The following is a 22,334-nucleotide window of genomic DNA, read 5'->3' as shown; positions in this document are numbered from 1 at the left end:
CTCAGTGAGGCTTTCCTGGCTAAACAAGTGTAACATTCCCTTATAATTCCCTGAGATAGTTTTTAATTAAAACATTTAAATTACAAATTAACTCACAGCGGCTTAAAGCCTACAGCTAGGCCTAAAGCCTAGAACTAGGCCTCAACCTCTCCCTTCGTATCGTACCCCCGCGTGTGTGAAAGGGAGTTAATGTTTAACAATGTTACATCCCCTCATGTTTTTAAATAGAAACATTTACATTTAAAGCTTTTACATTAATAATTAAAACATTTAAATTACAAATTAACTCACAGCGGCCTAAAGCCTACAGCTAGGCCTAAAGCCTAGAACTAGGCCTCAACCTCTCCCTTCGTATCGTACCCCCGCGTGTGTGAAAGGGAGTTAATGTTTAACAATGTTACATCCCCTCATGTTTTTTAATAGAAACATTTACATTTAAAGCTTTTACATTAATAATTAAAACATTTAAATTACAAATTAACTCACAGCGGCCTAAAGCCTACAGCTAGACCTAAAGCCTAGAACTAGGCCTCAAACTCTCCCTTCGTATCGTCAGATTCGGTGTAGCAGCATCGCCCCCTACTGCAAACACTTGGCAGGACCCTACAAAAACCTTCACACTCAGTGACGCTTTCCTGGCTAAACAAGTGTAATAATACATGATGTTTATATTATTTGGTTATTCGTTCCTACCAGCCCACCCCGCAGGGACCTGTTATATAAATGATGGCATTGTCTTTCTTCATGGCTAAGTCTCACCGGCAGTGTCAGACCGGTACAAGGGCAATGGCACACGTATCAGAGCATTCTCAGCTCGAGTTGAGCAGCAGCGAAATCATGGGGGACCTTTTTTGGCGGTATCTCAAAGTATGAAAAATAAGAATAAAGGTTTTGCCAATTCTGGCAACAAAACGAGATGTGTGTTAAGATGTTCAAACACTATAAATAGATTCATTTTCCAAGAAATCAAGTTACTGAATTAACCACGCAGCCTTCCCTGACTAACATGGCCGTCACGCAAGCTTCATTCCCTAACCAAGATGGCCGATGCGTCAGCATGAATCCCTGTCCCATCACTTCCTCTGCACATTTCCCTGACCAAGATGGCCGCCGCGTCAGCATGAATACCCCCGTCCCCATCACATCTGCACCCTTCCCTTACCAAGATGGCCGCCGCGTCAACATGAATACCCCCGTCCCCATCACATCTGCACCCTTCCCTTACCAAGATGGCCGCCGCGTCAGCGTGAATCCCCTCGCCCGCATCACATCTGCACTCTTCCCTGACCAAGATGGCCGCAGCGTCAGCATGAATCCCCCCGCCCCCATCACAACCTCCGCACCCTTCCCTGACCAAGATGGCCGTCGTGTCAGCAAGCCCCCCCCTCCCCTAACCAACATGGCGGAGCCCCACCCCTCGTACTGTAACCACGCGTGCGCGAATTCCCGACTGGACTTTTAAAAAATAACTCCTCGTGCCAAAACTCAAATCTCCGTCATACTCCAATCCACAATCCGACAACAAACAAACAAACAACAACAACAAACAACAATGGAGGCTGCCGTGCGGCTGACGTTTCGCGGTTGCGCGGCGGCGTGGTCTCTGCGCCGTCTCCCGTGCCGGCTCGCCGGCTTCCCCTCGCCCTTGCCCGGGCCCGGGCAGGGGCCACCCGGCAGGGAATCTAGGCGAGGCCGAGGCCCCCCGCCGGTGTTTAGGCCGCAGCCCTCGGTGTTGATCCACGCGTCTTCGCCGGGGTTCGGGAGCTCCGGGCGCGGCGCGGGGAGACGGGCACCCCGCGGGGGAGGAGGAGGAGGGGAGGAGGGGGAAGAGGAGGAGGAGGGGGGGGACGTGGGGAGAATGGACCCCGACGAGGAGATGTACAGGTGAGTGGGGTGAGGTGAGAGGTAGGGGAGTGGGGAGAGGTGAGGTGAGAGGAAGGTGAGTGGGGTGAGGCGAGGGGAGATGGGGACCCCGCGGGGGAGGAGGAGGGGGGGAGGAGGGGGAGGAGGAGGGGGGAGACGTGGGGAGAATGGACCCCGACGAGGAGATGTACAGGTGAGTGGTGGGATGAGGTGAGAGGTAGGGGAGTGAGGCATAGGTGGGACAAAGTCATTGTTATGCAAGTCCAAGTCGAGTCGCAAGTCATCAAATTCATGACTCGAGTCTGACTCGAGTCCAAGTCACATGACTCGAGTCCACACCTCTGGAATGAGGTGAGGTGAGAGGAAGGTGAGTGGGGTGAGGCGAGGGGAGATGGGGACCCCGCGGGGGAGGAGGAGGGGGGGAGGAGGGGGAGGAGGAGGGGGGAGACGTGGGGAGAATGGACCCCGATGAGGAGATGTACAGGTGAGTGGGGTGAGGTGAGAGGTAGGTGAGTGAGGTGAGGTGAGGGGAGAGGTAGGTGAGTGGGGTGAGGCGAGGGGAGACGGGCACCCCGCGGGGGAGGAGGAGGAGGGGAGGAGGGGGAAGAGGAAGAGGAGGGGGGAGACGTGGGGAGAATGGACCCCGATGAGGAGATGTACAGGTGAGTGGTGGGATGAGGTGAGAGGTAGGGGAGTGGGGAGAGGTGAGGTGAGAGGAAGGTGAGTGGGGTGAGGCGAGGGGAGATGGGGACCCCGCGGTGGAGGAGGAGGGGGAGGAGGGGGAGGAGGAGGGGGGAGACGTGGGGAGAATGGACCCTGACGAGGAGATGTACAGGTGAGTGGGGTGAGGTGAGAGGTAGGTGAGTGAGGTGAGGTGAGGGGAGAGGTAGGTGAGTGGGGTGAGGCGAGGGGAGACGGGGACCCCGCGGGGGAGGAGGAGGAGGGGAGGAGGGGGAAGAGGAGGAGGGGGGGGGAGACGTGGGGAGAATGGACCCCGATGAGGAGATGTACAGGTGAGTGGTGGGATGAGGTGAGAGGTAGGGGAGTGGGGAGAGGTGAGGTGAGAGGAAGGTGAGTGGGGTGAGGCGAGGGGAGATGGGGACCCCGCGGTGGAGGAGGAGGGGGAGGAGGGGGAGGAGGAGGGGGGGAGACGTGGGGAGAATGGACCCTGACGAGGAGATGTACAGGTGAGTGGGTGAGGTGAGAGGTAGGTGAGTGAGGTGAGGTGAGGGGAGAGGTAGGTGAGTGGGGTGAGGCGAGGGGAGACGGGGACCCCGCGGGGGAGGAGGAGGAGGGGAGGAGGGGGAAGAGGAGGAGGGGGGGGGAGACGTGGGGAGAATGGACCCCGATGAGGAGATGTACAGGTGAGTGGTGGGGTGAGAGGGGAGAGGTAGGGGAGTGGGGTGAGGTGAGTGGTGGGGTGAGGTGAGGGGTGGGGTGAGGTGATGGGGGTGAGGTGAGTGGGGTGAGGTGAGTGGGGTGAGGTGAGGGGGGTGAGGTGAGTGGGGTGGGGTCAGGGGAGAGGTAGGGGAGTGGGGGTGAGGTGAGTGGTGGGGTGAGGTGAGGGGGGTGAGGTGAGTGGGTGAGGGGAGAGGTAGGGGAGTGGGGTGAGGTGAGGGGGGTGAGGTGAGTGGGGTGGGGTCAGGGAGAGGTAGGGAGTGGGGTGAGGTGAGTGGTGGGGTGAGGAGGGGGGTGAGGTGAGTGGGTGAGGGGAGAGGTAGGGGAGTGGGGTGAGGTGAGGGGGGTGAGGTGAGTGGGGTGAGGTGAGTGGGGTGGGGTCAGGGGAGAGGTAGGGGAGTGGGGTGAGGTGAGTGGTGGGGTGAGGTGAGTGGGGTGAGGTGAGGGGGGTGAGGTGAGTGGGGTGGGGTCAGGGGAGAGGTAGGGGAGTGGGGTGAGGTGAGTGGTGGGGTGAGGTGAGGGGGGTGAGGTGAGTGGGTGAGGGGAGAGGTAGGGGAGTGGGTGAGGTGAGGGGGGTGAGGTGAGTGGGGTGAGGTGAGTGGGGTGAGGTGAGTGGGGTGAGGTGAGTGGGGTGAGGTGAGGGGGGTGAGGTGAGTGGGGTGAGGTGAGTGGGGTGAGGTGAGTGGGGTGAGGTGAGGGGGGTGAGGTGAGTGGGGTGAGGTGAGTGGGGTGAGGTGAGTGGGGTGAGGTGAGTGGGGTGAGGTGAGTGGGGTGAGGTGAGGGGGGTGAGGTGAGTGGGGTGAGGTGAGTGGGGTGAGGTTGAGTGGGTGAGGTGAGTGGGGTGAGGTGAGGGGGGTGAGGTGAGTGGGGTGAGGTGAGTGGGGTGAGGTGAGTGGGGTGAGGTGAGTGGGGTGAGGTGAGTGGGGTGAGGTGAGTGGGGTGAGGTGAGTGGGGTGAGGTGAGTGGGGTGAGGTGAGTGGGGTGGGGTCAGGGGAGAGGTATGGGAGTGGGGTGAGTGAGTGGGGTGAGGTGAGTGGGGTGAGGTGAGTGGGGTGAGGTGAGTGGGGTGAGGTGAGTGGGGTGAGGTGAGTGGGGTGAGGTGAGGGGGGTGAGGTGAGTGGGGTGGGGTCAGGGGAGAGGTATGGGAGTGGGGTGAGGTGAGTGGGGTGAGGTGAGTGGGGTGAGGTGAGTGGGGTGAGGTGAGTGGGGTGAGGTGAGGGGGGTGAGGTGAGTGGGGTGAGGTGAGTGGGGTGAGGTGAGTGGGGTGAGGTGAGTGGGGTGAGGTGAGTGGGGCGGGGTGAGTGGGGCGGGGTGAGGTGGGCGGGGTGAGGTGGGTGAGGTGAGTGGGGTGAGGTGAGTGGGGTGAGATGAGGGGGGCGAGGTGAGTGGGGCGAGGTGAGTGGGCGAGGTGAGTGGGGTGAGGTGAGGGGGGTGAGGTGAGGGGGGTGAGGTGAGTGGGGTAAGGTGAGGGGGGTGAGGTGAGTGGGGTGAGGTGAGGGGGGTGAGGTGAGTGGGGTGAGGTGAGGGGGGTGAGGTGAGTGGGGTGAGGTGAGTGGGGCGAGGTGAGGGGGGTGAGGTGAGTGGGGGTGAGGTGAGTGGGGTGAGGTGAGGGGGGTGAGGTGAGTGGGGCGAGGTGAGGGGGGTGAGGTGAGTGGGGTGAGGTGAGGGGGGTGAGGTGAGGGGGGTGAGGTGAGTGGGGCGAGGTGAGGGGGGTGAGGTGAGTGGGGTGAGGTGAGGGGGGTGAGGTGAGTGGGGTGAGGTGAGTGGGGTGAGGTGAGTGGGTGAGGTCAGGGGGGTGAGGTGAGGGGGGTGAGGTGAGTGGGGCGAGGTGAGGGGGGTGAGGTGAGTGGGCGAGGTGAGGGGGGTGAGGTGAGTGGGGTGAGGTGAGTGGGGTGAGGTGAGGGGGGTGAGGTGAGGGGGGGTGAGGTGAGTGGGGTGAGGTGAGTGGGCGAGGTGAGGGGGGTGAGGTGAGTGGGGCGAGGTGAGTGGGGCGAGGTGAGGGGGGTGAGGTGAGTGGGTGAGGTGAGTGGGGTGAGGTGAGGGGGGGGGTTGAGGTTGAGTGGGGTGAGGTGAGTGGGGTGAGGTGAGTGGGGCGAGGTGAGGGGGGTGAGGTGAGTGGGGTGAGGTGAGTGGGTGAGGTGAGTGGGGCGAGGTGAGTGGGGCGAGGTGAGGGGGGCGAGGTGAGTGGGGTGAGGTGAGTGGGGTGAGGTGAGTGGGTGAGGTGAGGGGGGTGAGGTGAGTGGGTGAGGTGAGGGGGGTGAGGTGAGTGGGGCGAGGTGAGGGGGGTGAGGTGAGTGGGGCGAGGTGAGGGGGGTGAGGTGAGTGGGGTGAGGTGAGTGGGGTGAGGTGAGTGGGGTGAGGTGAGGGGGGTGAGGTGAGTGGGGTGAGGTGAGTGGGGTGAGGTGAGTGGGGCGAGGTGAGGGGGTGAGGTGAGTGGGGTGAGGTGAGTGGGGTGAGGTGAGTGGGTGAGGTGAGGGGGGTGAGGTGAGTGGGTGAGGTGAGGGGGGTGAGGTGAGTGGGGCGAGGTGAGGGGGGTGAGGTGAGTGGGGCGAGGTGAGGGGGGTGAGGTGAGTGGGGTGAGGTGAGTGGGGTGAGGTGAGTGGGGCGAGGTGAGTGGGGCGAGGTGAGGGGGGTGAGGTGAGTGGGGTGAGGTGAGTGGGTGAGGTGAGTGGGGTGAGGTGAGTGGGGCGAGGTGAGTGGGGCGAGGTGAGTGGGGCGAGGTGAGTGGGGCGAGGTGAGTGGGGCGAGGTGAGTGGGGCGAGGTGAGGGGGGTGAGGTGAGTGGGTGAGGTGAGTGGTGAGGTGAGTGGGGTGAGGTGAGTGGGGCGAGGTGAGTGGGGTGAGGTGAGGGGGGTGAGGTGAGTGGGGTGAGTGTGAGTGGGGTGAGGTGAGGGGGGTGAGGTGAGTGGGGTGAGGTGAGTGGGGTGAGGTGAGGGGGTGAGGTGAGGGGGTGAGAGTGAGTGGGGGTGAGGTGAGGGGGGTGAGGTGAGGGGGGTGAGGTGAGTGGGGTGAGGTGAGGGGGGTGAGGTGAGTGGGGTGAGGTGAGGGGGGTGAGGTGAGTGGGGTGAGGTGAGGGGGTGAGGTAGGGGGGTGAGGTGAGGGGGTGAGGTGAGTGGGGTGAGGTGAGTGGGGTGAGGTGAGGGGGGTGAGGTGAGGGGGGAGAGGCAGGAGAGTGCGTGGATGGGAGTGCATCAGCGGGTTCTAACTCAGCCGCCGCTCTGGTCAATCCATTGATGTTGTGGTTAAGCTGTTGTGCGGTTGTGCGGTTGTGCGGTTGTGCGGTTGTGCGGTTGCAGGTTTCTACGGAATCACCGCAGGGCGGTGAACGAGCACCGCATGAGGAGACACTTCGATCCGGGGCCTCCAGAAAGGCGCCTCACCTGGGAGGCGATGGAGCACATGAGGTGACGGGCAGCAGGCATGCACTGGAGCTCACTTGAGTCGTAGCCGCAACAACCACCACCACCGCAACCACCGCCACAACGCGACCACCGCCACAACGCAACCATCACCGCAACATGACCACCACCACACCACCACGCAACCGCCACCACCACACCACCACCACACCACCACAACACAACCATCACCACAATACTATCACCACCGCCACAACGCAACCACCGCCACAACGCAACCACCGCCACAACGCGACCATCACCGCAACATGACCACCACCACACCACCACGCAACCGCCACCACCACACCACCACCACACCACCACAACACAACCATCACCACAATACTACCACCACCGCCACAACGCAACCACCACCACACCACCACACAACCATCACCACAACACTACCACCACCACACCACCATCACACAACCACCACCACCACCCACAACCATCACCACAACACTACCACCACCACACCACCACACAACCACCACACCACCACACAACCATCACCACCACACTACCACCACCACGCAACCACCACCACACCACCACACAACCACCACACCACCATCACAACACAACCATCACACAACACTACCACCACCACACCACCACACAACCACCACACCACCACACAACCATCACCACCACACTACCACCACGCAACACCACCACACCACCACACAACCACCACACCACCATCACAACACAACCATCACCACAACACTACCACCACCACACCACCACACAACTACCACACCACCACACAACCATCACCACAACACTACCACCACCACACCACCATCACACAACCACCACACCACCACACAACCATCACCACCACACTACACCACGCAACCACCACCACACCACCACACAACCACCACACCACCATCACAACACAACCATCACCACAACACTAACACCACCACACCACCATCACACAACCACCACACCACCACACAACCATCACCACCACACTACCACCACGCAACCACCACCACACCACCACACAACCCACCACACCACCATCACAACACAACCATCACCACAACACTAACACCACCACACCCACCATCACACAACCACCACACCACCACACAACCATCACCACAACACTACCACCACCACACCACCATCACACAACCACCACACCACCACACAACCATCACCACAACACTACCACCACCACACCACCATCACGCAACCACCACCACCACACAACCATCACCACAACACTACCACCACCACACCACCACACAACCACCACACCACCACACAACCATCACCACCACACTACCACCACCACGCAACCACCACCACACCACCACACAACCACCACACCACCATCACAACACAACCATCACCACAACACTACCACCACCACACCACCACACAACCACCACACCACCACACAACCATCACCACCACACTACCACCACCACGCAACCACCACCACACCACCACACAACCACCACACCACCATCACAACACAACCATCACCACAACACTACCACCACCACACCACCATCACACAACCACCACACCACCACACAACCATCACCACCACACTACCACCACCACGCAACCACCACCACACCACCACACAACCACCACACCACCATCACAACACAACCATCACCACAACACTACCACCACCACACCACCATCACACAACCACCACACCACCACACAACCATCACCACAACACTACCACCACCACACACCATCACACAACCACCACACCACCACACAACCATCACCACAACACTACCACCACCACACCACCATCACACAACCACCACCACCACCACACAACCATCACCACAACACTACCACCACCACACCACCATCACACAACCACCACCACCACCACCACACAACCATCACCACAACACTACCACCACCACACCACCACACGCAGACAACCAATCTACAGCAGCAGCAGGCGTCGTCAGGGTCGGGATGGAACCCACGACCTCCTGTGCACCAGGTGAGGTAGTCAACATCTCTCAGTGTCAACAACAATAATAACCTTGGCACTGTTTGACCGCCCCCCCACCACCACCACACCACCACCCCACCACCACCACCACCCCACCACCACCACCACCACCACCCCACCACCACCACCCCACCACCACCACCACCCCACCACCACCACACCACCACACCACCACCACCACACCACCCCACCATCACCACCACCCCACCCACCACCACACCACCACCACCACCCAACCACCACCACCACCCCACCACCACCACCACCCCACCACACCACCACCCCACCACCACCACCACCACACCACCCCACCATCACCACCACCCCACCCCCCCCCACCACCACCCCACCACCACCACCACCCCACCACCACCACCACCACCACCACCACCACACCACACCACCCCACCATCACCACCACCCCACCACCACCACCACCCCACCACCACCACCACCACACCACCACCACCACCACACCACCCCACCACCACCCCACCACCACACCACCCCACCACCACCACCACCACACCACCACCCAACCACCACCACCACCCCACACCACCACACCCCACCACCACCACCACCACACCACCCCACCATCACCCACCACCCCACCCCCCCCCACCACCACCCCACCACCACCACCACCCCACCACCACCACACCACCCCACCATCACCACCACCCCACCACCACCACCACCCCACCACCACCACACCACCACCACCACCACCCCACCACCACCACCACACCACCCCACCATCACCACCACCCCACCCCCCCCCACCACCCCACCACACCACCACACCACCACCCCCCACCCCCCACCACACCCCACCACCCCCCACCACCACCCCCTCCCCACCAGGTTCCTGGCCCAGGAGAGTCCCGGCGAGTGGCCCGTGCCGCGCCTGTCGGCGGGCTTCGGCGTGCCGCCCTCCGTGGTGGCGCGCGTCCTACGCAGCCGCTTCGTCCGTCCGCCACTCGGCGCGCCAAGCAAGACGTCGCGGCGCTAGCCAACGTGCCGGGAGGACGCCACCGACACCACCACCACCAGCACCTCCTCACGGCGCTCCCCGCCACTCCTCCTCCTCCTCACCGCCATCCCCTCCTCGCCGGGCCCGGCGCCGTGCGGTTTGAGGGGGCCGGCGTCGCCCGCGGGACGGCGGGAGCTGCCAGGCGGCGCGGTTGAGCGGCGCGGTTGCGATTGACCGCCGGCGCTTGTGGTGGTGGGCATGGCAGCGGTGGTGGCGGTGGATACGGTGATGGTGGGCACGGTGGTGGATATGGTGGTGGTGGGTACGGCGGTGGTGGTGGTGGGCACGGTGGCGGCGGTGGTGGTGGTGGGTACGGTGGTGGTGGTGGTGGGTACGATGGTGGTGGTGGTGGTGGGCACGGTGGTGGTGGCGGCGGCGGCGTTGTGCCGCTGGGCCGAACTGCCCATGTGACACCTCCTCCACCGTCTGCCTCTCAAGCTGCTCCTGCTGCTGCTTGTGCTGGTTACGGCGGCACCAGCAGCACCGTCGGCGTGCCAACTCGGAGGACGCGCGGTTGGCAACGTCCTCCTCCCCATCGCCGCCGCCGCCCTCCCCCCAGCCCGCCGCCCTCGCCCGCAAGCGCCGATGCACCGCGCCCGCCACCCGTGGCTGCTGTTGGCGCTCACGGCCGCGACGGGTGACGGTGATGGTGAGGGTCGCGGTGAGGGTCGCGGTGAGGGTCGCGGTGAGGGTCGCGGTGAGAGTCGCGGTGAGAGTCGCGGTGACGGTGACGGCGAGGGTCGTGGTGACGGTGACGGTCGCGTTGAGGGTCGCGGTGAGGGTCGCGGTGACGGCCACGGTGACGGCGAGGGTCGCGGTGACGGTGAGGGTCGCGTTGAGGGTCGCGGTGACGGTGACGGTCGCGCCGAGGCGTCGCCGGGACGGCTGCCGAGCGCCGGGGAGATGGAGCGGCTCGCCGACGAGCACCGGCGCCGGCCGCTGGCGAAGCCGGAGACGCGGCGAGTCGGACGCGACATCCTGGACCACCGCGGCAACTTCCTGTACCGGATATGAGCTCCTCCGGGGAGGGGAGGGGGGGGATGTGGGGGGTGAGGGGGGGAGGGAGGGAAATGGGGGGGGGGGGGGATGTGGGGCGGGAGATGTGGGGGGAGATGTGGGGGGGGTGGGGGGAGAAGTGGGGGGGGGATAGGGGAGGGGGGAGATGAGGGGGGGAGTTGGGGGGGGAGATGGGGGGGGGAGTTGGGGGGGGAGTTGGGGGGGGAGATGGGGGGGGGGAGATGGTGGGGGGGAGATGTGGGGGGAGATGGGGGGGGAGATAGGGGAGGGGGGAGTTGGGGGGGGGATAGGGGAGGGGGGAGATGGGGGGAGATGGGGGGGGGAGTTGGGGGGGGGGGAGATGGGGGGGGGAGATGTGGGGGGAGATGGGGGGGGAGATAGGGGAGGGGGGAGATGTGGGGGAGATGGGGGGGGAGATAGGGGAGGGGGGAGATAGGGGGGGGGAGATGTGGGGGGAGATGTGGGGGGAGATGAGGGATTGAGGTGGGGGGGAGATGTGGGGGGGAGATTTGGGGAGATGTGGGATTGAGGTGGGGGAGGGAGGGAGATGTGGGGGGGGAGGGAGATGTGGGGGAGACATGAGGGGGGGAGATAGGGGATGGGGGAGGGGTGAGATGGGGGGGAAATGGGGGGTTTGAGGGGGGGGGAAGGGGGCAACTGGAGTCGACTCGAGTTTCGAAACGTCTGCCTTGATGACACGTGCTCGCAACTCATTAAACTTTATTTATACTGTACTTGCCAGTTCAGTCCTCCGTGTGTGGGGGGGGGGTCTCTATGCATAGAGGGGTGGGCGTGTCCTGGAGGGATGGGCGTGTCCCTGGAGAGGTGGGCGTGTCCCTGGAGAGGTGGGCGTGCCATGGAGAGGTGGGCGTGTCCCTGGAGAGGTGGGCGTGCCATGGAGAGGTGGGCGTGCCATGGAGAGGTGGGCGTGTCCCTGGAGAGGTGGGCGTGTCCCTGGAGAGGTGGGCGTGCCATGGAGAGGTGGGGCGTGTCCCTGGAGAGGTGGGCGTGCCATGGAGAGGTGGGCGTGCCATGGAGAGGTGGGCGTGTTCCTGGAGAGGTGGGCGTGCCATGGAGAGGTGGGCGTGTCCCTGGAGAGGTGGGCGTGTCCTGGAGAGGTGGGCGTGTCCCTGGAGAGGTGGGCGTGCCATGGAGAGGCGGGCGTGTCCCTGGAGAGGTGGGCGTGTCCTGGATAGGGAGGTGGGGGGGAGGGACTTCCCGGTCACGTGCGCGGAAGTCCTCCCACTTCTGCTCCCCACGTGTTTCCGTGTTCTCAGACGTACAGTAGAGTCCTTGATCTGTCTCTCGTGTCCTCTTCGTCGTCGTTGTTGTTTGTTGTTGTTTGTTTGTTTGTTGTCCTATCGAAGCGACTTGGTTGCAGCTGCCCAAGACAATTACTGGGAGAGAGTGAGCGGCAGGGTTTGTTGTGGTGGTGGTGGTGGGGTGGACAGTCAGTCGACCCCGTGAGAGGTCAAGGACGACTTGACCGCTCGACCGAGAGTAGGAAATCCGAAGAGGTGTGAAGCTCTTTGGTGGTTGCTGTTCGCAAGCGACGTCCGCTCACACTCAACAGAAGCCCAAGAACGCCGCTTATTTTCTCTGCACCGTTGGTGATGGTGGTGGTGATGGTGGTGATGGTGATGATGGTGATGATGGTGATGGTGACAAGTCGCAACTTTGCGTGAGCGGCTATCGGTCAGTGTCGCTTCTGATATAAAAGCTACGCTTGGATCTCGATGAGTATGGATCTCTGTAGGTCTGTGTGGGTCTCTGTGGTTCTATACGGGTCTCTGTGGGTCTCTATGAGTGTGGGTTTCTGTGGGTCTCTATGAGTGAGGGTTTCTGTGGGTCTCTATAGTAGTAGTGAGGGTTTCTGTGGGTCTCTGTAGGTGTCTGTGGGTCTCTGAGTGTGGGTCTCTGTGGGTCTCTGTAGTTGTCTGTGGGTCTCTATGAGTGAGGGTTTCTGTGGGTCTCTGTAGGTGTCTGTGGGTCTCTGAGTGTGGGTCTCTGTAGTTGTGTGTGGGTCTCTGTGGGTCTCTGTAGTTGTCTGTGGGTCTCTATGAGTGTGGGTCTCTGTGGGTCTCTGTAGGTGTCTGTGGGTCTCTGAGTGTGGGTCTCTGTGGTTCTATACGGGTCTCTGTGGGTCTCTATGAGTGTTGGTTTTTGTGGGTCTCTGTAGGTGTCTGTGGGTCTCTATGAGTGTTGGTTTTTGTGGGTCTCTGTAGGTGTCTGTGGGTCTCTATGAGTGTGGGTCTCTGTGGGTCTCTGTTGGTGTCTGTGGGTCTCTGAGTGTGGTTCTCTGTAGGTGTCTGTGGTTCTCTGTAGGTGTCTGTGGGTCTCTGAGTGTGGTTCTCTGTAGTTGTCTGTGGGTCTCTGGTTCTATCTGGGTGCTCTATGAGTGTGAGTCTCTGTGGGAGCGGTGGGTGTAGTGGTTAGCGCTACGCTGCGCTATGAACCCAGCGACCCGGGTTCGATTCCCGCTCACCGGTGATGATTATCTGAACCGGTCCTGGGCCTCCCCTAGGTCGACTCAGCCCGAAATGAGTTACCTGGTGTAGCGGTGCGTAGTAAACATCGCCACTGGGGAGACAAAGGCGGTCGGGCGTGGTGCTGGTAGCCACCCATCCCCTCGTGTGCCGTTGCGGCCTTCATAGGTGCTCGCTAACAGCACTTGCCCCTACAGTCTGTTAGAGGCTACACGGGGGATCTTTGTCTTTGTGCTCTATGAGTGCGAGTCTCTGTGATGGTCAGGGCAGAGCTTTGACGAGAAACGCGACGTTGTGTAGCCAAAGCGAAACGCTTACTCACCCGACGTAGTTGAAACAAATACAGTAGATAATAGTTGAACAAAAAAATAATACTACCAATTCTACCCTCCCACTCCTCCCCCACGCGTACGGGCACGGCGACTGCCACCCACTTGCTAGTCCGACGTTCCAGGACGCTACCCCCCCCCACACACACACACCGGATAGACACAGAGCGGTTGTTTGACAGCAGCAGCAGAAGAGAGAGAGGGGAGAGAGAGGGGAGAGAGAGGGGGGAGAGAGGAGAGAGAGAGGGGAGCGAGAGGGGGAGAGAGAGGGGAGAGAGAGGGGAGAGAGAGGAGAGAGAGGGGAGAGAGAGGGGAGAGAGAGGGGAGAGAGAGGGGAGAGAGAGGGGAGAGAGAGGGGAGAGAGAGGGGGGAGAGAGGAGAGAGAGAGGGGAGAGAGAGGGGAGAGAGAGGGGGGGAGAGAGGGGGGAGAGAGGGGAGAGAGAGGGGAGAGAGAGGGGAGAGAGAGGGGAGAGAGAGGGGGGAGAGAGGGGGGAGAGAGGGGGGAGAGAGGGGAGAGAGAGGGGAGAGAGAGGGGAGAGAGAGGGGGGAGAGAGGGGGGAGAGAGGGGGGAGAGAGGGGAGAGAGAGGGGAGAGAGAGGGGGAGAGAGAGGGGAGAGAGAGGGGAGAGAGAGGGGAGAGAGAGGGGAGAGAGAGGGGAGAGAGAGGGGAGAGAGAGGGGAGAGAGAGGGGAGAGAGAGGGGAGAGAGAGGGGAGAGAGAGGGGAGAGAGAGGGGAGAGAGAGGGGAGAGAGAGGGGAGAGAGAGGGGAGAGAGAGGGGAGAGAGAGGGGGGGGCGAGCAGGAATTGTCGGGTGCGCGGTGCCGAACTCCGTCGGCGTTTCTCATCGCTCGACGAAGCAGGAACAGCAGCAGCAGCAGCGGCAACAACAACTATAACAGCAACAACAGCAGCAACAACATCATCAACAACAACATCAACAACATCATCATCATCATCAACAACATCAGCAGCAGCAGCAACATCAACAACATCAGCAGCAGCAGCAACATCAACAACATCAGCAGCAACATCAACAACATCAGCAGCAGCAGCAACATCAACAACATCAACAACATCATCATCAACAACATCATCATCAACAACATCAGCAGCAGCAGCAACATCAGCAGCAACAACATCAACAACATCATCATCATCAACAACATCAGCAGCAGCAACATCAACAACATCAACAACATCAACAACATCATCATCAGCAGCAGCAGTGTCCGTCTTGACGTCTCGTCAGCACCAAGGCCCCACGCCTCTTGGGGGATGATGTCTCCGAGCTTGGCCCGTCAGGCTCGGACCTTCAGCCCTGCGCGGACCTTCGCTCGGTGGCGGCCCTTCACTCAGCCAGGGCTCGCATCAGCATCAGCATCAGCAGCATCATCAGCAGCATCATCAGCACCGTCATCAGTAGCAGCGTCATTAGCAGCAGCGTCATTAGCAGCAGCGTCATCATCAGCGTCACCGTCATCAGCTGCAGCAGCATCATCATCATCATCAGCCTCAGCAGCAGCGTCATCATCATCAGCGTCAGCAGCAGCATCATCATCATCAGCCTCAGCATCATCATCAGCGTCATCATCAGCAGCGTCAACATCATCAGCCTCGGCATCAGCATCATCATCAGCGTCATCATCAGCAGCGTCATCAGCAGCAGCCAACGCCAGCAGCGTCATCAGCAGCAGGGCGGCCGCTGCGTCGCGACTCTGGACCGCTCGTCCCAGCGGGCCCGACGCGGCCCTTCGCCCCGGCGGCCTCCTCCTCCTCCATCTTCGAGGGTCGTGGTGGCCGCCGCTCCTCGCCGGGCCACCGTCGCCCGCCGGTGCGACCCGTCGCTCGCGGTCGCGCCCAGGAGCGGCAGGAGGAGCAGGAGGGGGGGCAGCAGGAGGGGGGGGGGCAGCAGGAGGCCGCGGAGGCCCGGGGCACGGCGAAGGAGGAGGAGGAGGTGGTGGCGCTGCGGCCGCCCGGCCGCCACGCGGGGATGAACGATGAGACGATGAAGGCGACGTCGACGACGGCGACGATGATGGTGGCGATGTCGACGATGTCGAAGGCGCCGATGATGACGATATTGAAGGCGCCGATGACGACGATGACGACGATGTCGAAGGCGCCGATGACGACGACGATGACGATATTGAAGGCGCCGATGACGACGATGATGACGACGACGATGACGACGATGTCGAAGGCGACGATGTCGATGATGTCGATGATGTCGATGTCAACGATGTCGACGGCGGCCTCCGACCGGCCCGCCGGAGCGTCCCCGGAGTCGTCTCTGGGGCCCTGCGGCCCCCCCCACCCCCCCCACCCCCCCCACCCCCCCCCCTGGGCCGAGTCTCAGCAAGCTGCTGGCGCTCGCCAGGGGCCTGGCCACAGACTCCGCGGGGGGTGAGTTGCCCGGGCTGGAGGGGGGCGGGCGACGTTTCGGGCAATGGGCCTTCGTGTGTGTGGGCGTGCACGTGCGTGTGTGTGTGTAACTGTGTGTGAGTCTGTGGGTCTCTGTGCGAGTCTATGGGTCTCTGTGTGTGAGTCTATGGGTCTCTGTGTGAGTCTGTGGGTCTCTTTGTGATGAGTCTATGAGTCTCTGTATGGAAAGTCTGTGGGTCTCTGTGTGAGTCTATGGGTCTCTGTGTGATGAGTCTATGGGTCTCTGTGTGAGTCTGTGGGTGTCTGTGTGTGAGTCTATGGGTCTCTGTGTGAGTCTGTGGGTGTCTCTGTGTGAGTCTATGGGTCTCTGTGTGATGAGTCTATGGGTCTCTGTGTGAGTCTGTGGGTCTCTGTGTGAGTCTATGGGTCTCTGTGTGATGAGTCTATGGGTCTCTGTGTGATGAGTCTATGGGTCTCTGTGTGAATCTATGGGTCTCTGTGTGATGAGTCTATGGGTCTCTGTGTGAGTCTGTGGGTGTCTGTGTGTGAGTCTATGGGTCTCTGTGTGAGTCTATGAGTCTCTGTATGGGAAGTCTGTGGGTCTCTGTGTGAGTCTGTGGGTCTCTGTGTGAGTATGTGGGTCTCTGTGTGAGTCTGTGGGTCTCTGTGTGAGTCTGTGGGTCTCTGTGTGATGAGTCTGTGGGTCTCTGTATTAGTCTGTGGGTCTCTGTGTGATGAGTCTGTGGGTCTCTGTGTGAGTCTATGGGTCTCTGTGTGAGTCTGTGGGTCTCTGTGTGAGTCTGTGGGTCTCTGTGTGAGTCTGTGGGTCTCTGTGTGAGTCTGTGGGTCTCTGTGTGAGTTTGTGGGTCTCTGTGTGAGTTTGTGGGTCTCTGTGTGATGAGTCTGTGGGTCTCTGTGTGATTAGTCTGTGGGTCTCTGTGTGAGTCTGTGGGTCTCTGTGTGAGTCTGTGGGTCTCTGTGTGAGTCTATGGGTCTCTGTGTGAGTCTGTGGGTCTCTGTGTGATGAGTTTGTGGGTCTCTGTGTGAGTCTGTGGGTCTCTGTGTGAGTATGTGGGTCTCTGTGTGAGTCTGTGGGTCTCTGTGTGAGTCTGTGGGTCTCTGTGTGATGAGTCTGTGGGTCTCTGTATTAGTCTGTGGGTCTCTGTGTGAGTCTGTGGGTCTCTGTGTGATGAGTCTGTGGGTCTCTGTGTGAGTCTATGGGTCTCTGTGTGAGTCTGTGGGTCTCTGTGTGAGTCTGTGGGTCTCTGTGTGAGTCTGTGGGTCTCTGTGTGAGTCTGTGGGTCTCTGTGTGAGTTTGTGGGTCTCTGTGTGAGTTTGTGGGTCTCTGTGTGATGAGTCTGTGGGTCTCTGTGTGATTAGTCTGTGGGTCTCTGTGTGAGTCTGTGGGTCTCTGTGTGAGTCTATGGGTCTCTGTGTGAGTCTGTGGGTCTCTGTGTGATGAGTCTGTGGGTCTCTGTGTGAGTCTGTGGGTCTCTGTGTGAGTCTGTGGGTCTCTGTGTGAGTCTGTGGGTCTCTGTGTGATTAGTCTGTGGGTCTCTGTGTGAGTCTGTGGGTCTCTGTGTGAGTCTGTGGGTCTCTGTGTGAGTCTGTGGGTCTTTGTGTGAGTCTGTGGGTCTCACTGCCCCCTCCCCCTGTCCCCCGGCCTGGTCACGGTGAGGTTGCAATTCTCATCCCCGGCTCGATGCGGTGGGTGGTCGTCGTGGAATCGGTGACGAACTCACGATGAGTGGTCAAGGACTACAGCCCCTATTACTGTCGCTACCCCTATTACTGTCCCTATTACTGCCCCTATTACTGTCGCTACCCCTATTACTGTCCCTATTACTGTCGCTACCCCTATTACTGTCCCTATTACAGCCCCTATTACTGTCGCTACCCCTACCACCACCCCTATCACTACCCCTGTCACTACCCCTATCACCACCCCTATCACCACCCCTACCACCACCCCTATCACCACCCCTATCACCACCCCTATCACCACCCCTACCACTACCCCCTATCACCACCCCTATCACTACCCCTGTCACTACCCCTATCACTACCCCTATCACCACCCCTATCACCACCCCTACCACCACCCCTATCACCACCCCTATCACCACCCCTACCACTACCCCTATCACCACCCCTATCACTACCCCTGTCACTACCCCTATCACCACCCCTATCACTACCCCTATCACTACCCCTATTACCACCCCTATCACTACCCCTACCACCACCCCTATCACTACCCCTACCACTACCCCTATCACTACCCCTATCACCACCCCTATCACTACCCCTATCACCATCCCTATCACCACCCCTATCACTACCCCTACCACTACCCCTATCACTACCCCTATTACCACCCCTATCACTACCCCTACCACCACCCCTATCACTACCCCTATCACCATCCCTATCACCACCCCTACCACCACCCCTATCACTACCCCTACCACTACCCCTGTCACCACCCCTATCACTACCCCTATCACTACCCCTATTACCACCCCTATCACTACCCCTATCACTACCCCTATCACCACCCCCTATCACCACCCCTACCACCACCCCTACCACCACCCCTATCACTACCCCTATCACTACCCCTATCACCACCCCTATCACTACCCCTACCACTACCCCTACCACCACCCCTATCACTACCCCTATCACTACCCCTATCACTACCCCTATCATTACCCCTGTCACTACCCCTGTCACTACCCCTATCACTACCCCTACCACTACCCCTATCACTACCCCTATCACTACCCCTATCACTACCCCTACCACTACCCCTATCACTAACCCCTATCACTACCCCTATCACTACCCCTATCACTACCCCTACCACTACCCCTATCACTACCCCTATCACTACCCCCATCACTACCCCTATCACTACCCCTATCACTACCCCTACCACTACCCCCATCACTACCCCTATCACTACCCCTATCATTACCCCTATCACTACCCCTACCACTACCCCTATCACTACCCCTATCACTAACCCCTATCATTACCCCTGTCACTACCCCTGTCACTACCCCTATCACAACCCCTATCACTACCCCTATCACAACCCCTATCACTACCCCTATCACTACCCCTATCACTACCCCTATCACTACCCCTATCATTACCCCTATCATTACCCCTATCACTACCCCTATCACTACCCCTATCACTACCCCTATCACTACCCCTACCACTACCCCTATCACTACCCCTATCACTACCCCTATCATTACCCCTATCACTACCCCTATCACTACCCCTATCACTACCCCTATCACTACCCCTACCACTACCCCTATCACTACCCCTATCACTACCCCTCACTACCCCTACCACTACCCCTATCACTACCCTATCACAACCCCTACCACTACCCCTACCACTACCCCTATCACTACCCCTATCACTACCCCTACCACTACCCCTATCACCACCCCTATCACTACCCCTACCACTACCCCTATCACTACCCCTATCACTACCCTATCACTACCCCACCACTACCCCTATCACTACCCCTACCACTACCCCTATCACTACCCCTATCACTACCCCTATCACTACCCCTACCACTACCCCTATCACTACCCCTATCACTACCCCTATCACTACCCCTATCACTACCCCTACCACTACCCCTATCACTACCCCTATCACTACCCTATCACTACCCCTATCACTACCCCTACCACTACCCCTATCACTACCCCTATCACCACCCCTATCACTACCCTACCACTACCCCTATCACCACCCCTATCACTACCCCTATCACTACCCCTACCACTTACCCCTATCACTACCCTACCACCACCCCTATCACCACCCCTACCACTACCCCTATCACCACCCCTATCACTACCCCTATCACCACCCCTATCACTACCCCTACCACTACCATCACTACCCCTATCACTACCCCTACCACTACCCCTATCACCACCCCTATCACTACCCCTATCACTACCCCTATCACCACCCCTATCACCACCCCTATCACTACCCCTATCACTACCCCTATCACTACCCCTACCACTACCCCTACCACTACCCCTATCACTACCCCTACCACCACCCCTATCACTACCCCTATCACTACCCCTATCACCACCCCTATCACTACCCCTATCACTACCCCTACCACTACCCCTACCACTACCCCTATCACCACCCCTATCACTACCCCTATCACTACCCCTATCACCACCCCTATCACTACCCCTATCACTACCCCTACCACTACCCCTATCACTACCCCTATCACTACCCCTACCACTACCCCTATCACCACCCCTATCACTACCCCTACCACCACCCCTATCACTACCCCTACCACTACCATCACTACCCCTATCACTACCCCTACCACTACCCCTATCACCACCCCTATCACCACCCCTATCACCACCCCTATCACCACCCCTATCACTACCCCTATCACTACCCCTATCACCACCCCTATCACTACCCCTATCACTACCCCTATCACTACCCCTATCACTACCCCTGTCACTACCCCTATCACTACCCCTATCACTACCCCTATCACTACCCCTATCACTACCCCTATCACCACCCCTATCACTACCCCTATCACTACCCCTACCACTACCCCTATCACTACCCCTATCACTACCCCTATCACTACCCCTATCACTACCCCTATCACTACCCCTATCACTACCCCTATCACTACCCCTATCACTACCCCTGTCACTACCCCTATCACTACCCCTACCACTACCCCTGTCACTACCCCTATCACTACCCCTATCACCACCCCTATCACTACCCCTGTCACTACCCCTATCACCACCCCTATCACTACCCCTACCACTACCCCTATCACTACCCCTATCACCACCCCTATCACCACCCCTATCACTACCCCTACCACTACCCCTATCACCACCCCTATCACCACCCCTATCACTACCCCTACCACTACCCCTATCACTACCCCTATCACCACCCCTATCACCACCCCTATCACTACCCCTATCACCACCCCTATCACCACCCCTATCACTACCCCTACCACTACCCCTATCACTACCCCTATCACCACCCCTATCACCACCCCTATCACTACCCCTACCACTACCCCTATCACCACCCCTATCACCACCCCTATCACTACCCCTACCACTACCCCTATCACCACCCCTATCACTACCCCTATCACCACCCCTATCACCACCCCTATCACTACCCCTACCACTACCCCTATCACCACCCCTATCACCACCCCTACCACTACCCCTATCACCACCCCTATCACCACCCCTATCACTACCCCTATCACTACCCCTATCACTACCCCTATCACTACCCCTATCACCACCCCTATCACTACCCCTATCACCACCCCTATCACTACCCCTATCACTACCCCTATCACCACCCCTATCACTACCCCTATCACTACCCCTATCACTACCCCTATTACTGCCCCTATCACTACCCCAATCGTTACTCCTATTACTGCCCCTATCACTACCCCCATCACTACCCACTACACTACGCTACCCACTACACTACGCTACACACGAACCAGCTTGCCCGCCTTAAGTCTGAGTCGACCTAAGTGCTGTCCCGCGACCGTCTCCCATCTCTCCCCGTCGCGACGGCAGGCTCGGCATCCGCTCGCCTGGACGGGGACCACCACCACCACCACCACCACAACAACCACCACAACCACCACCACAACCACCACCACAACCACCACCAGCACCTCCCGCATCCGGCGCTGAAGACCGTGTCACCAGCGTCTTCCGCGACCCCGCTAGCCCCCGCCTCTCCTCCTCCCCCGGGGGGGGGCGGTGGTGGTGGTGGGGGGGGTCACGCCGGACTGCTGCGTGCAGGCGGAGCTGGTGCTGCGGTGCCTGGCGCTGCGGGAGCCGGCGCTGATGGGCGCCGGGGAGGTTTCGCTCGCCCTGGAGGTCCTCGCCGAGATGAGCTCGCTGGCCTGTTGCCAGTGGACCCACGTGGTGAGTGGCGGGGGGGGGGTGGGGGTGGGGGGGGGGCTGGGGGGGGGGGGGGCTGGGGGGGGTGTCGGGGGTGGGTGTCGGGGAGTGGGTGTCGGTGGTTAGGGGTGATAGCGGTTAGGGTGGCTAGGAGATGTTGACTACCTCGCCTGGTGCGCAGGAGGTCGTGGGTTTGATCCCGACCCTGACGACGCCCGCTGCTGTAGATTTGGAGTCTGCGTGTCTCTCATCATCATCATCTCGGTGGCTAGGAGATGTTGACTACCTCGCCTGGTGTACAGGAGGTCGCCGTGTCCGCAACGCAGCGCTAACCCCTACGCCGCCCCCCCCCCATGACCCCCGCGACCCCCCGTGACCCCGCGACCCGCAGCAGCAGCAGCAGGCCGTGCT

The 22,334-nt window shown here is 60.1% G+C and overlaps 1 protein-coding gene and 1 long non-coding RNA gene across 5 annotated transcripts; both read left to right on the top strand.

The window, feature by feature from the left end:
- Positions 1-1,845: 1,845 nt before the first annotated feature.
- On the top strand, positions 1,846-9,955 carry NGRN (neugrin, neurite outgrowth associated). 4 transcript variants are annotated; one of them, XM_078885293.1, is made up of 3 exons: positions 1,846-1,884; positions 6,557-6,664; positions 9,540-9,955. In XM_078885293.1, exons 1-3 carry the CDS (start codon positions 1,859-1,861, stop codon positions 9,685-9,687), a joined length of 282 nt encoding a protein of 93 aa, XP_078741419.1. In that variant the 5' UTR covers positions 1,846-1,858; the 3' UTR covers positions 9,688-9,955. The 4 variants fall into 4 exon arrangements, with proteins under 4 accessions (XP_078741419.1, XP_078741418.1, XP_078741417.1 ...); XM_078885292.1 differs by lacking the exon at positions 1,846-1,884 and adding an exon at positions 1,989-2,056; XM_078885291.1 differs by lacking the exon at positions 1,846-1,884 and adding an exon at positions 3,012-3,050.
- A 5,485-nt stretch (positions 9,956-15,440) lies between these two features.
- On the top strand, positions 15,441-22,332 carry LOC144954914 (uncharacterized). Its single transcript, XR_013641432.1, has 3 exons — positions 15,441-15,942; positions 21,591-21,947; positions 22,315-22,332. It is a non-coding gene; the product is annotated as an uncharacterized LOC144954914 (long non-coding RNA).
- The last annotated feature ends 2 nt before the right edge of the window (positions 22,333-22,334 follow it).

The sequence above is a fragment of the Lampetra fluviatilis genome, unplaced genomic scaffold, assembly GCF_964198595.1.
Source record: "Lampetra fluviatilis unplaced genomic scaffold, kcLamFluv1.1 SCAFFOLD_488, whole genome shotgun sequence".
NCBI lineage: Eukaryota > Metazoa > Chordata > Hyperoartia > Petromyzontiformes > Petromyzontidae > Lampetra > Lampetra fluviatilis.
Note: the sequence above shows the minus strand (reverse complement) of the source record. Positions and strands in the feature narration are given on the sequence as shown.